Source organism: Acinonyx jubatus, chromosome C2, assembly GCF_027475565.1.
Source record: "Acinonyx jubatus isolate Ajub_Pintada_27869175 chromosome C2, VMU_Ajub_asm_v1.0, whole genome shotgun sequence".
NCBI lineage: Eukaryota > Metazoa > Chordata > Mammalia > Carnivora > Felidae > Acinonyx > Acinonyx jubatus.
In genome coordinates, this window is record NC_069384.1 from 119,907,766 (window position 1) to 119,922,278 (window position 14,513).

The following is a 14,513-nucleotide window of genomic DNA, read 5'->3' on the forward strand; positions in this document are numbered from 1 at the left end:
ATATTTACATATTACAATTATTATATACACTTTAATTATGTGTTAGTTATGAATTTCAGGATAGTAATGGGGACATAGTTTATAAAAAGGAATGGGTTTGAGAGAGTAAGATTTACTGATTTAGATGTTACTTGTGATATAAGAATGCACCTTGCATTGATGGAAAATTAAATAGGTGAAGATGACCAACATGTTTCCATTATACTAGCAAAAGAAAATTCAGTATTGTTTAATCCAATGGAAAGAAAAGTCTGTTCAATGCGTAACTTTTGCTTTAGAACTCATAATTAAATGTCACAGTGTGTCTTTCTGATGAAACAATATGTGCTAAACTTTCAGATGGCTATGCAGATGAGCTGATATCATCCCAGGATGGGTAGGATCAGTGCTGCTCTGTCCCAGCCCCTCCTCCTCTTCCACCCTCAGATGGCGATGCGGAGTAGAAACACAGCTTTGTTCGGCAGTGGGCCTGTGGTTTTGCTGTGTGGCAAATCTTCTTATGACTCCATCCTTCACGCTGCATTTACGTTCTGTCATTCTGACTAAAATAACTAGACATTCTTACCGATTTTCTCTTCAGTGCAAAGCCAAATATTTGGTTCACATTTTATGGATATATCCTTTTAAAAATGTCAAACAAAAGCTGCTAAAATAGCTCACTGTACAATGACAAGCATTCAAGTGGTCAAACATATTTGTGTATTGTAATTAACTTTTTATCTCATTATTTAATATGCATGCATGTACTACACAATCAGGATTATGAAAGCAAAAGAAGATTCATTTCTAATGGATACACATATCTTTCAATAGACTTTACAAAATGAACCATATAAGCAAGTTATTAAATATGACCTGGAAAAGCATCTTCAATAGCAGAACTTGCAAAAGGACACACACACACATCAAACTAAAAAGCCTAAGTATAACTCAAAAGAAAAATTATTTGAAACTGCTGTCATTAATTTACAAAAAAGAAAAATGATCTGGATAAACTACAAAGATGGGAGCCAATACTCTTTCCAACTACTTCTCTAAGCTGAAACATGGTGCCCCTATTGATTCTTCTTCAACTGAAAATCCCTGAAAAGGGGCACCTGAGAGGCTCGGTCAATTGAGCAACCGACTTTGGCTCAAGTCATGATCTTGCAGTCCATGAGTTTGAGCCCCACAGGCATCAGGCTCTGTACTGACAGCTTGGAGCCCGGAGCCCGCTTTGGATTCTGTGTCTCCCTCTCTCTCTGCCCTTAACCCACTCACATTCTGTCTCTGTCTCTTTCAAAAATAAATAGACATTAAAAAGATTAAAAAAAAAAAAAAGGAAAGAAAGAAAATCCCTGAAAAAATAAGCATATATAGAATGTGTTGTGATACATGGTTTGGGGCAGAAGTAGTGAAGTAACTACATCTAAGCAGGGTGACTTTCCCACTTGTCTCATTCCTCCTAGTCTTCACTTACATATTGCCCCTCAACTCTGTGGTTTCAGCAGGTGTTCACTGAAGACACACATTCACCATATGTAAACTTACATAAACCTCTTCAAAGTCTTGGCTGGACTGTACTTATAGCTCTAGTCACAGTTTTCTGTAAGATATGATTATGTTAATCGTATGGTTAAGTTTAGGAAAACTTGATAGTATTATACTTAATATTATAGGATAAAAGGTGCTTTATTTACCCCCATATGGTAATTAATTTTCTCAGTAAACTGTGAAAAAATTCATACTAAAGCAAGTTTCCAGAGAAATCAGATTAGTATGAAATATGAAAACCAATATGAAAGCCTATGAATTCTAGTTTTTAAATTATATTTTAACATTCTTTTATGTATCTGCATCACTTAGATATAAGAAGATTCAGATTGACAAACTGAAGAAGTGAATGATAAAGATTTTTCAAAATTCATAGCTTGTGGCCTTTATTATGGAATAATTCAAAATAAACTTGTGGTCCATAAACTGTTACCAGATAACCTCCATTAAATGTGAATGAGTTTGATAAAATTTAAGTATTTTCTCACACTTCACATTTCCAGGTAATAAACTTTAAATTTTATTACTACCAAATAAGAGTATATGAATATTTTTTCAAATTAAAGCACTCACTTGACATATTAGCTTATTAACATGAAGCTTAAAGTTGTACATAAAATTGTAATAATGATGGGGAGCCTGGGTGGCTTAGTCGGTTGGGCGTTTGATTTCGGCTCAGGTCATGATCTCACGGCTTGTGAGTTCGAGACCCGTGTCAGGCTCTGTGCTGACAGCTCAAAACCTGGAGTCTCTTCAGATTCTGTGTCTTTCTCTCTCTCTGCCCCTCCCCTGCTCACACTCTGTCTCTGTCTCTCAAAAATAAATAAACATTAAAAAAAAATTAAAAAATTGTAATAATGACAATTCAAATGAAGTAAACAGAATAAACCATTTATTAAAACACTGTGTAATAAAATAAACTTTTTGACCCAGTGCTACAGTGGTAAACATTTTCCCCTCATTAACATTCCACCTAAAACAGTTAAATTACAACATAATCTGACCAGAACAAATACTTCTGTTCTTTACCATTCAATGCTTGGACAGTGAGGTGAGTGCAGATTTAGGTTTTCTTGATGAACCAAAGATAGAGGATAATAGCCTAAAAGACAACCACAATTCCATATGCCTGAAGATTAAATTTTATTTACCCTGTTCACTGGTCCAAACTTAAAATTTTCATTATATCATACAAAGACTTCATGAATCACCCCCTCCCAGCCAAAAATAAATATGAGGAACAAATTAAGGATAAGAGTTGGGTTTTAAACTGCACTTTATTTGTTTCTGTAACATTGTCTTTTTTTTTTTTTTAACTGATCAACTATAAGCATGCAACAAGTTCTCTTCTGAATGGAACTACTTCCACAACCCCCAGGATACCAATAAGCAAATTATAAAGTCATTAAATTTGTAGCTCTCTCCTCCTTTAAAGCACTTCTAAGCAGTGTGTGGGATACATACCACAGAGGTAGGAAAGACCATCTTTAATAAATTATCTTCTTAATTGTAGAGAATTTCTGAAAATAAAACAAAATGCTAAGCCATGCCTGTGATGAGTACCAAAGGACCACAGAGCCATCTCCTCCTATTTGAAGAATTAGTTCCCTGGAGTGTTCTGGCCTTTGTAGGGCACTTGATAACAAGATCCACCAGGGCTCCAAACAAATGCACTAAGAAAGCCTCCACTCTCATTTGCCGATTCTTTGGACCACCCAATCCTGCTGGCAGAGAGGGCAGCGATTGTTCTGTTTCACCCACAGGGACATGCAGCAGTTGTGGAAGGAATGATTACATTCTCCCCAGACCACTGAAAGGGAAAAAAAGAAAAAGAATATTTTACATTACATATTTTAATTTAAATTATCCAACTCAAAATTACAGGTTATTTTATATTATGAAGAATAATCATGATTCATAATCTTGAATAAAGATGGCTAATTAGTCAACATTTTTTCTATCTATAAAGAAAATAACAACTTACCTGTGTAAACCACACTTAAGAAGTGAGATGAGGCGCTGTGACTGGGGGACTTTTTCATCATTGTTTAGAGTCTGTGAGTGATGTGGTGGCCCCCAGCCCCTACACAGCTCCACATGCTGTCTTCCTGAAGTTAGGAGATTAAAGAACTTGAGCCTTCCTTAGATCCCAGACCTTCTCAGTCAAAGACTGACCTTGGAGACCTTTTGATCTTTATTTTATTGAACAATATCCTCCTGATTTTTATTTACCAACATGAGTTTTCAGTTCACAGTAATCTGTTATAAATAGATGACATATTTCTAAACATTATCAGCTGTACATCTACTCAGTTATTTTCTAGAAGTGTTGATGTCATCCATAAGCAGTGCAATTCCTCATGTGACAAACACATGAACTTTTCAAAGTGGCTGGCTAGAAACAGAGGACTTTCTGTGATCAAAGAAAGGTGCCCTAAACCTCACAATTCTCAAGTTAAATATTTCTTAAACCAAGGGCAATCTCCCATAATCTGAAATGCAATCTCAAATGTGGGCTTTATTTGTCCCTTGCTTGACCTATATGATAACAGAACAATGAAAGAACATGGAAAAAAAGAAAAAAATAACCAACTTCTTATGAAAACTGGCTACAGGGAGTAGGAAGCAAAAGGAAATCACTGTAAGTGTTTCAGGAGGAAGAAACAGGATTTGATAAATACTGAATAAATCATTATTAAAAAGGTATATATAAACAACGCAAACACAAAGTACAAAGTTAACCTTTCATTTTCAGAAAAGCTTTTATACATAGCAATCTAGAAGTGATGACTTCAAGAACTAGGACATAAAAACCTTTGAACTGCTTAAAATATTTATCCTAAAACAACTTTTGTAGTCCCAGGCTATTAGCAAAATTCAACAGATTTCCATATACAAACTATACTGAAAAAGAGAGCACTTAGAATTTTTTCTATGTTGGCTGAAAAGTTAAATACTGAATAATAACAGTACTGAAAACTGCAATGCTTTATTAGAATAAAACCCTACCAAATCTGACCTATAACACAGTTAAAATTTAAATGACATTTTGGTAATCCCTTAAAATTTTCTTAACAGAAAAGAATTATTTCTTTGTTGATTATCAAATATTTACTATCGCCATGTGTGGAATATATAATCAATTCTTCTTAATTACAGGCAATAAAAGAACTTGCAGATTAATTCCATTAAGGCCTTTTGAGAACACATTTTACATTAATAATAGATCACTGCTTTACAGTTTATTTTTATGTATTGATAAAGTCAATCTTAATCACAAATTCAAACATCCCCACTGAGAGAAAACCTTCAGTTGAAAAAGCAAGAGAATGAAATTACAACATACCAACACAATCCTCTTGTTTGTTTTCAGCTTGACATCTAAGACAGGCATCTAAAAGTAAACAAATAGCAATTCTCATTCTGATGCTCAGAATGCAATTTCTAAAACCCAGACACTTCAAAGTCAAATAAAAGCCCAAAGGGTTAGAGATGGAGATAAAGGATTCAAACTATTTATCTCTCATCTAAACATAACTATTTAAAGATGAATAAAGTGCAAGGCACTCTACTCATTTACTTATGACCAGGAGCAATTTCACATGGGTTACCGACCCTCTATTTTCACCAGCTCTGATAAAAAGGTGTCCCCGAGGTGGATTCAACCACCAGAGAAAACTATGCCATACTTCATTATATTAGAAGTTCCTATAAGCTGACTGGGCATGCTCACATAGATCAACCTTGGGGGTAGCTTATTTTCAAGACACCTTTTAAGCGTAAGCCATGCATATAAATTGGTATTTGCCTGTACACACATACAGAAACTCTAGAAGAATAATCAAGTAACTGATAATAAAGTCTACCTAAGAGAAGATGGAATGGGAAGCAGTCTTCATTGTATAGTTTCTTAAAATTCTGAATTTTGTGACTGTATGATCTCTATAAAAATTAAATTAAAATTAATTTTTAAAGAACCTCTTAAATACTAGACTCTCTCTCTCTCTCTCTCTTTTTTTTTTTTTTAAGAAAATGCTCCTTCTACAAATATGTCTGAGTCCAAAGCATTTATCCAACAATGGCAATGCATTTTAATAATTTACTTGGGAGTGCATTTTAGGAATGGGAACCTAAAGGGTACATTAGTTTTCAAAATTTAATCTATACTACTATTTGCTTGATGAAGGAGGTACTATAGGATATTTTAGGGACCAATGAAATGGATTCATTCACTAGCTGGAAGAGGAGTCCAAGATGGGTAAAAGGAAGTTCAAACCAACAACAACAACAAAATAGTTTTTAACATAAATTAGAGAAAAAGAATTCTGTAAAAATAGATACACGGTGGAGCTGAAGCCTGGTCCTTTTCTTAACACTGGATTATGCTCAGGCATTTGTTTGCTCCTCTCTGCATGCTCTTACCCTAAAAAAACACACCACCCTGGCCACTTCGGTGTGGACTGAAAACAACCACTGCCTCCTGAGGCTTTCTTCAATCCCACAATTACTGAGTATCTGCTCTGTATATGGAGTTATGCACTGGGGACACCAAAATGACCAAGTCTGGGTCCCTGGTCTCACCAGGAAATGGGGAGGTAGGCAGGCAAACAACTAAATATCATAAGGATCATGATATAAGGGTGAAGACACAGCTCTGGTTCTGTATAATCACAGAATTACAGTCTGTGTGCCCAACTACCTCTTTCACAAATTAGGAAAACAAGACTCCAGAAGGTATGTCAAATGTCCAAGTTAACATAAATAGCCATGAAGGGTTACTCTGGCTCTTTAGAATGCAGCAGTACTAGCAAACCTATTTTCCTCTTCTTCAACATTTGCTCACTGTGCCATTTGCTCCTTTCAGAATGAAGGAAACCAGAGAGTGTTAACCGCATCAGAATGGGCTGACAGGCAAATCTTGGGTCAAGAAGTCGTAACAAATCATTTAGGTGTATGAGAGGAATTTGAAAAATTAAGGAATTAAGTGGCCTCTTCTGCAGAATCTAGGAATCTCGGGATTATGACTGACATTTGATTTAGACTCATTATCAAAACCCAACCTAAATCTATAAAAAGTCCTAAAGTTTTAGATAAAAGAAAAAAATTCTTTTCACGATATTCCTAAAATCTAAAACAAAACATTTCTAAGGAGTACAATAACAGTAACTCCTTTTAGAATGATGCTAACTAGGGTTAGCTTGGGAAGTCTGAAAAACAAACTTCCTTCTGCTGTCACCTGACCACTAAATGGATTTTAACACCTCATAAAGAAAATACAAAGGTCTAGTCCAGAACACTTTGCTGAACTCAAAGTACAGCTGTTGCAAATCTGCAAAATTAATCCACAGTAGCAGAACACTAGCTATAATTAGAAAGCTAATGTGAATGTGAAACATTTATAGCCCATATTTTGACTTACTCCAAATATCCCAGTAAAGTTTATGTGTTGCAAAGATGTCAACCATTACTCTGAATTCTGCATTTCTACCTACAGATCTAAAATTTTTCTTTGGGTAGAAATATAAAACACACTTTTCAGGAACATTCTTCATTTTGAACTAAAGGATATTTAGGGGATAAAATTTTTAGCAAAGCTTGTCTTGCAAAAGAAGAAAAGATTAAGTTCCCTGGATAAGTTAACAACGCCACCCAAACTGGAAATTATGATTCTAGTTCTTAAGTAAGGGGTGGGGCAAGGGGGCTGTATTGCAGGCCAATAAGCTAGGTACTTTTAAGACCTAATATGCAAAACAAGTGGATCATGTCTGAAATCAAGTTCTTTCAAAAGTAAAAAAAATCTGAATCCCTTTGCTGTAAATCCTCTTTGAAGCAAGTCCTCATGAATAAAAAACAAGTGTGTACTAAAAAGTGTAAATTGAAAAAATCTCTTGATTCTGGTAGGTTTAAATTTCATCCCTTGAGAGAGAAATTCTGTTTATTTTCTCCAATTCTGTCATTTTTCAGAGCAAGACACAAAGTTTTCAAGCTATACAACCTCAGTTTTCACCTACCCCCAAGAAACAAAATTAAGATTCTCTCTCAGTAGTTTTAAATGCTCTGTTTAAAAATATAACTGGCATTTAGAATAGCATGTCTTTTTCAAGGTGGTCTGAGATCTTAAAAAAGACAGGATATAAAATATAAAAGGATGAAGCTGTTCTGAAAGGTTTCGCGTGGCCCAGTAGTTTTATTCGAAACATCACAGAAAGAAGTTAAGACTTATTTGTACAACAGGGCTCTCCACAAAGGCCTGACTCAGAGCAGGGCAGGATCTTCAGAAAATGGCATCCTTTGATAGGAGGGGCCAGAAAAAGTTTTATGTTTCTGAATAAAGGGCTTACATTCTTCAACTCCCATGAACCTTAAAAATATTCGTGAACCACACTGTATCCCCCTTCAAGACAAGCGAGTGCCATCTGACCTATCCTGAAACATCCAGAGTTAAAAGCCCGCAGAATAGCAGTAGCTAATTCGGAAATGGCAATGGCTAGGAACATTTTCTTCCTTTCGCCTCTCAAGAGCGAACTGAGGGTGTCGTTTCTGTGGAAGATGACTCCAGAGCATCACTTTGGTGCGTGACCACAACCATTAAAGTGTCCTACTTATTCAGGGACTTTACCCTGACCCCTTTGTGGTTTGCTTTTAGACATGGAGCTGGCCAAACAAACCCAAGTGGCTTCTCCCAGCGGCCAACAAATCATCCAGTTTTATTTCCTTGGCCACACCCATCACTACCAGAAATTACCTTAATTCCTCAGCTCACTGCCCGTTTCTACCCCTAGAATACCAGGTCCGGGCGCTGGGCGCCTGCTGAGCCCCAGGCGACGGCAGCACCAGCCCTCGGGCCAGCAACAGCACCGGTGGCTCCCGGCATCCCAGCCCCCACTCCTCTGGACTGGGGTCTCTCCCAGCCTTCGCCCGTCCTCCACGCCCAGAATCGGCCCGCGGAGGCCGCAGTTCGGCCCCGGCCTCGCGTGCAGCGCTTACCCATCACCTGGACCCTGCAGATGGCGCACGTATCGCACTCCACGTCCCAGCTCCACATGGCCACCGCGTTCCACTTCTTGAGAGAGAACATTTTGTCGCCTCCTGACTTGGAGCCTGCGCTCCCGGAGTGAGAGGACAAGGCGCAGGGTTCCTCGCCGTCTTCCACGTCGGCCATGGCGGCGGCGCGGAGCCGACAGCGGAGACGTTAAGTCGGGGTAGGCGGGCGGCTATGGCGGCTCTGTGGGGCCGCCCGACGGGCCCACAGCGCCGCCTGCAGGCCGCGGGCCACCGCAGTGCCTACGACAAGGACCGCCCGGATTGGCTGGCGCGGCCCAGTGACGTTACAGGACGCTAGCGCTCTGGCGCATTTCTCCCTGCACCTCGGCTCGCTGTGGCAACCCCGAGGGCTGAGGGCCTCCAGGGAGTTTCCGTTGTGAACCCCGGGCGGTGTGCTGTTGAGTGTTGCTCTCCCGTGCTCCGGAGCACACTGTGCAGGCATCAGATGCCTTGCTGTGTGACTTCGTGAAATTTACCACTCTCACAAATTATCTTGTTAATGTAACCATTTGTCTCGTTCCCCCCCCCACCCCCGCCCCCCGCCCCCCGCCCCGCGACTCGTAAACTCTTTCAGAGCTGAGACCAGGCCTTTAACACCACCTTCTTCTTGGTATCTAGGAAACGTCTGGCCTCAGAAGTTCTGAGAAACCTGGTTCAGTGGTTCTCAAACTTTTTGGGCTCAGGACCCCGTTATACTTAAAAATTATTAGGACCTTAAAGAGACTTCATGTAAGATGCATATATTTGCTTTTTAATAAATTTTAATTGAGTGAAAAGAGAGAAATCGCTCTGAATACTGTTATGCAAATAGTTTTGACCTATTGGTCCCCTGGAAGGATGCCAAGAACCCTGGCATCCAGGCTCCGAAAACCTCTGATCTAGTTTGACCTCCTCCTTTTAATAAGGTCCAGAAAAGTAATTTAAGGAGTACACTGCTGCTACGTGAAGCTGACAGTTATGAAACGTGGGTTCTTCTACTTTTAGCCCGGGGTCATGTTCTTCCGTTTTCTCAAGCAAAGCAGACAACATCTTCATTTAAAAGATAAGAACGCTGAGGTAATGAACGCCTGAGGAGATGCCTGATCACCACCACCACCTAGTGGTGGACACCTGTTACCAAAGGTTTGGAATTCAGAACATCCGATCTCCTCTTAATGGGCCTCTCAACATCTCTTGGTCTCCTGATACTGGGCCTTGTGCCTGGATAGGAGCTAACCAAACTCAAGGAGTTTGGCAGAGGATACAAGGATGCATAAATATGTAAAAATGGAAATATGGACACAGGGTCACATTTGGCTAGATGCTATGTGTGCTGCTTGTTGAGTGGAATGTGAAGTGCTGTGAAGGACAGAGATAATGCTGAGGACTGATGCTGTCAGGAAAAGCCTCACGGAAGAGGTCAAGTTTGAACTGGGGGGAGATGGGAGGCCCTCCAGACCAGGAAATGAGTGAAGAAAGCACTCCTCTCCCAAGCTGTCAGCCAGACAGAGCAGAGCAGTAGAAGTGGTGGCAGATGTTAATCTGACCACACTAACTTTATGAGCCAGATAAAAATGCTTGTAAACAAACCCAGATGAACCATACAAAACACATGTTTTGTTCATGTTAAACGACCACACATCAGTCTAGAGACGGCTCTAAATGCAGACATCTAACAAAGGAGGAAGGCCGGTACTAGACGGATAAAATGCACTCTGCTGTTGGGAACGGGGCGGTTTGAAAGAAAAAGGAGAGACATGCAGTTGAAATGCTGAAAACTCAAGGACACTCTTTTTTCCCTACACTTTAACATCTCTTCAACCGGACAGAACTTCCCCTACCTGCTCCAGCTGGATTGTTCTCTGTACTGAGGAAAAACGTACTCATCTTTGTGTCTTCACTCACTGCTCTTTGCCAACATATATTCATATAATATTTCTGGGAAATCACAGCACTTACTGTACTCTTTTGTCACCAGGACACACAGCAACCAAAAAAGGCTATTACTGATGTTTATCAAACAATTTAAGTGTTTGTTTTTTTAAAGTTTATGTATTTTGAGAGAGAGAGTGCACAAGCAGGGCAGGGCAGAGAGAGAGAGAGAAGGAGAGAGAGAATCCCAAGCAGGCTCCACACCATCAGTGCAGAGCACCCATGGGATTCTCTCTCTCCCTCTCTCTCTGCCCCTCCCCTGCTTGCACGTGTGCATGCTCATGCTCTCTCTCTCTCTCTCTCAGACATTAAAAAAATGAAAAAAATTTAAATCGACAGCTCATAAATGATAAAAATGTTAAAACAGTAAAATGATCTACAATGAAACAAAGCAAGTACTGTTAATAGACTCTCCAGAAATGCCTATACATGTACAAACAGATACATAATACAACTCATTTAAAAAATTTTAATTTGTGATAAAATACACACAATGAAGTTTATCACTATTTTGTGTAGAATTCCATAGTATTAGGTACATTTACATTGTCAAAGTTTACATTTACATTTACAAAGTCCAGAACTTTTTCATCTTCCAAAATGGAAACTATATTCATCAAACAATTTTCTATCTGCCCTTCTTCTCTCAGGAACCAGCATTTTACCTGATTTCTGAGTTTGATTATCCAAGGTATCTCATATAAGTGGAATCGTACAGTATTTATCTTTTTGTGACTGGTTTATTTCATTTAGCACAGTGTCTTCAAGTTTCATCCATGTTGTAGCATGTTTCAGAATTTCCTTTTTATTTATTTATTTTTTTAAGTTTATTTATTTTTGAGAGAGAGACAGAGCACGAGCAGGGGAGGGGCAGAGAGAGAGAGTGAGACGCAAAATCTGAAGCAGGCTCCAGGCTCTGGGCTGTCAGCACACAGCCCGACTCGGGGCTCAAAGTCATGAACGGTGAGATCATAACCTGAGCCAAAGTCGGATGCTTAATTGACTGAGCCACCCAGGTGCCCCAATTTCCTTCCTTTTTAATGTTTAGTAATATTCTATTGTGTGGACAGGCCACATTTTGCTGATCCATTCATCCATCAATAGACATTTGAGTTACTTGCACATTTTGACTATCGTGAATAATGCCACTGTGAACATGAGTGTACAAATATCTCTTCATAACCCTGCTTTCAATTCTTTTGGGTATATACCCAGAAGTGGGATTGTTGGTACATATTACATATTACAACATTTTTCATATGAGTTTTTTTTACACATATTATTCTCTAGCCTGCTCTTTTTGTGTAGTATGAGAGGACACTTTCCATATAAGCACTTCCATATGCACAGTATTCTTGATGGTTGCACAGTATTGCCCCATTTCTCTGAGGATTTCTCTGAGAATCCTTTGAGAGACATTTAGCTGTTTCCAACGTATAATAAGCAGTGCTGCAGTGAACATCATTATAAATATTTTCTAACTCATCTGTGAGAGTATACATGTAAAATAAATTTCTAGAAGTAGAATGCCTAGGCCAAAAGTTATGTATTTTTAATTTTGATAGACATTGTCAAAAGACTTCTAAAGAGGCACAAAGATTTTACACTCCGACCCAGTGGATGTCTGTGGCAGATTTCAAAAAGGTCTTTTTTTTTTTAAGCAGGAACAATTTCTCAGGAGGCCTCACACACTGGATGTGTCAGTTCTGAAGATCTGTTATTTCAACTCTTACACTCTATTATTGTTTACTTTTAACGGATGAGAATCTTGTCTTCCTGGCTAGATGCTAAGATATTTAAGGGTGGACATAATTTACTCTACCCATCCTCAACTCCACAGATAGTTTGGTTCCACAGACTTGCCAGAACTTGTTACATTTGTATATAATATGAATGACAGTCTTGCCTTTTAAAAAATAACTTTAATTAATTAGTTAATTAATTAATTTTTTAAAGTAGGCTTCACACAGAGCCCAGTGCCCAACACAGTGCCCAACACAGAGTGCCCAACACAGAGCCTGAACTCACAACTCTGAGATCAAGACCTGAGCTGAGATCAAGAGTCAGACAGCTAATTGACTGAGCCACCCAGGTGCCCCTATTTAATTTAATTTAATTTAATTTAATTTAATTTAATTTAATTTTAAACAGGCTCCACACCCAACGTGGGGCTTGAACTCATGATCCTGAGATCAAGAGTCTCATGCCTTCCCAATTGAGCTAGTCAGGCACCCCAACAGTCTTGTTTGTTGTGATTTTTTTTTTAACTTCAAAAATGAAGAGGTCTTTTCTTGTGTAGCTGTTCCAAGTGAAATAACTGGAAACATTCAATTCTAACATCAACAATAATAGTAGCCACTAATATTTATATTTGAGCATGCACTATGAAACAAGTATTGTCCCAAAATGCTTGACATGTGTCATCTCATGAGACAGGTGCTACTCTTATCTGTATCTTGCATCAGGGAAAACTGAGGCTCAGCGAGGCCCACTGACTTGGCTAATGTCACACACCTGGAAAGCAGCAGTTTTCCAGAAAATTTCAGTCCATTTCATTCCCCAGTCCATGTTTTTCATCCCTGAACCATATTGTCATACATATGACTTTCAACTAATCCAATTTATCATCCATACATCGGTCAACCGTACCTCTTGCCTTTCCCATGGAGCAGATATCTTCATGGGGCAGGGGGATAAAGTGATTAGAAGTTTTCTCATTTGGGGAAGATCCCCATTTTGGGAGATGCTGTCTTTCAGAAAGTGGTTATTACTTCCAAATATTCCTATTGTTCCCAACTATAGATATACTTATGGAAGTAGTTTCTTTCTTTCTTTCTTTTCTTTCTTTCTTTCTTTCTTTCTTTCTTTCTTTCTTTCTTAAAGATCACGACTTCCTTTAAATTATAAATTTCACATGCACATAAGAGGCCCCAGAGAAGAATCCTACCTATTTTTACTAAGGCCAACTTGTGAAACCCACATTTTCGAAAATGACAAGCATAATAGGATTAACACTACTTTGAACTTTCATAAAATAGTCATCAAAATTTAGAACTTGAAAGAGGCACGGTTCCAGTGAAAACTATTATTATTGAACAAGCAATATCTTTCTAGGCTATGAAGATAGATAGCACCCATAAAAAGATATGGCATCCACATTCAGTTTTTAGCCTGTGAAATAATGAACAAGAATCACAAATTAAAAAAAAAAAAAAAAGGAAGTTCAACTTCATACAATAAAGAGCAAACATACGTAAATCATTACCCCCTAACAGATCCCACATGCTTCATAAATAGTTTGAGTAAATTCACCATTTCAAATCCACAATAAGCTAACAGGAACCAGGATTTGGGTGGGAAGTGGGAAAGCTGAAGACAGGAGGCAAGATTTGCACTAACATTTGAGGGAACTATGTTGTTCCCTTACTACTTGTCCTTTGTCCAATCATCATCCATCACAAGGATACTGTTACCCAGAACCAAAATTCTCATGATTTTATCAAGTGCAAAATCTGCTGAAGATGGCATCTACCCCAGTTTAGTGCCCAGGAATCCATACAGCACTCCCCTGGTGGCTGAAATTCACAGACACAGACATCCGAGAGCATACCTTTTTCTTCTTTTTACAGGTAATACTAGATTTCTTGCTATTTTTCCAAATAGATCTGAAGGTTTCTGAAGAGATTTGAGGAGTGACTGTAATTTTTAAGACTGGACATTTACCTGATGGGGGAAAGAACATAATAGTAAATGCGTAAGATATTTCACAACTCCATTTAATGGAGTAAGTCTGGGGCTTCTGAGAGGGGCATTCTCCCACATTCTTATTAGCTGGGCAATATTCCTTTCACTTAATACCTTTTCCCTATATCTATATCTATATAGTTGTTTCTGTATTTATTTTGAGAGGGGGAGAGGCAGACAGAAAGGGAGAGAGAGAATCCCAAGCAGGCACCACACCCTGTGGGGAGTCTGATGCCCGACGTGGGGCTTTATCTCACAAGGTCATGATCTGAGCCAAAATC

The 14,513-nt window shown here is 38.7% G+C and overlaps 2 protein-coding genes across 8 annotated transcripts in view; both read right to left on the bottom strand.

Moving 5' to 3' along the window:
• Nucleotides 1-2,403: 2,403 nt before the first annotated feature.
• Nucleotides 2,404-8,808, bottom strand: RNF7 (ring finger protein 7). 4 transcript variants are annotated; one of them, XR_003420928.2, is made up of 4 exons: nt 8,528-8,808; nt 4,880-4,927; nt 3,518-3,641; nt 2,404-3,343 (listed from the first exon to the last, which is right to left on the bottom strand). XR_003420928.2 is itself a non-coding variant. In XM_027061702.2 (4 exons), exons 1-4 carry the CDS (start codon nt 8,693-8,695, stop codon nt 3,325-3,327), a joined length of 366 nt encoding a protein of 121 aa, XP_026917503.1. In that variant the 5' UTR covers nt 8,696-8,806; the 3' UTR covers nt 2,404-3,324. The 4 variants fall into 4 exon arrangements, 3 of the variants coding, with proteins under 3 accessions (XP_026917503.1, XP_026917505.1, XP_014935628.2); XM_027061702.2 differs by having other exon boundaries at nt 8,521-8,806; XM_027061704.2 differs by lacking the exon at nt 3,518-3,641 and having other exon boundaries at nt 8,528-8,801.
• Nucleotides 8,809-13,351: 4,543 nt separating this feature from the next.
• The window catches only part of LOC106984994 (uncharacterized), a 48,766-nt gene continuing 47,604 nt past the window's right edge, over nt 13,352-14,513 (bottom strand). For 2 of the 4 annotated variants that reach the window (XM_053221375.1, XM_027061707.2), the window contains one exon: nt 13,352-14,211. In XM_053221375.1, coding sequence (XP_053077350.1) covers nt 14,027-14,211 — 185 coding nt within the window. In that variant the 3' untranslated portion in view covers nt 13,352-14,026. The remainder of the gene's footprint in view (nt 14,212-14,513) is intronic. The other 2 variants (XM_053221372.1, XM_053221374.1) reach the window with 2 other exon arrangements.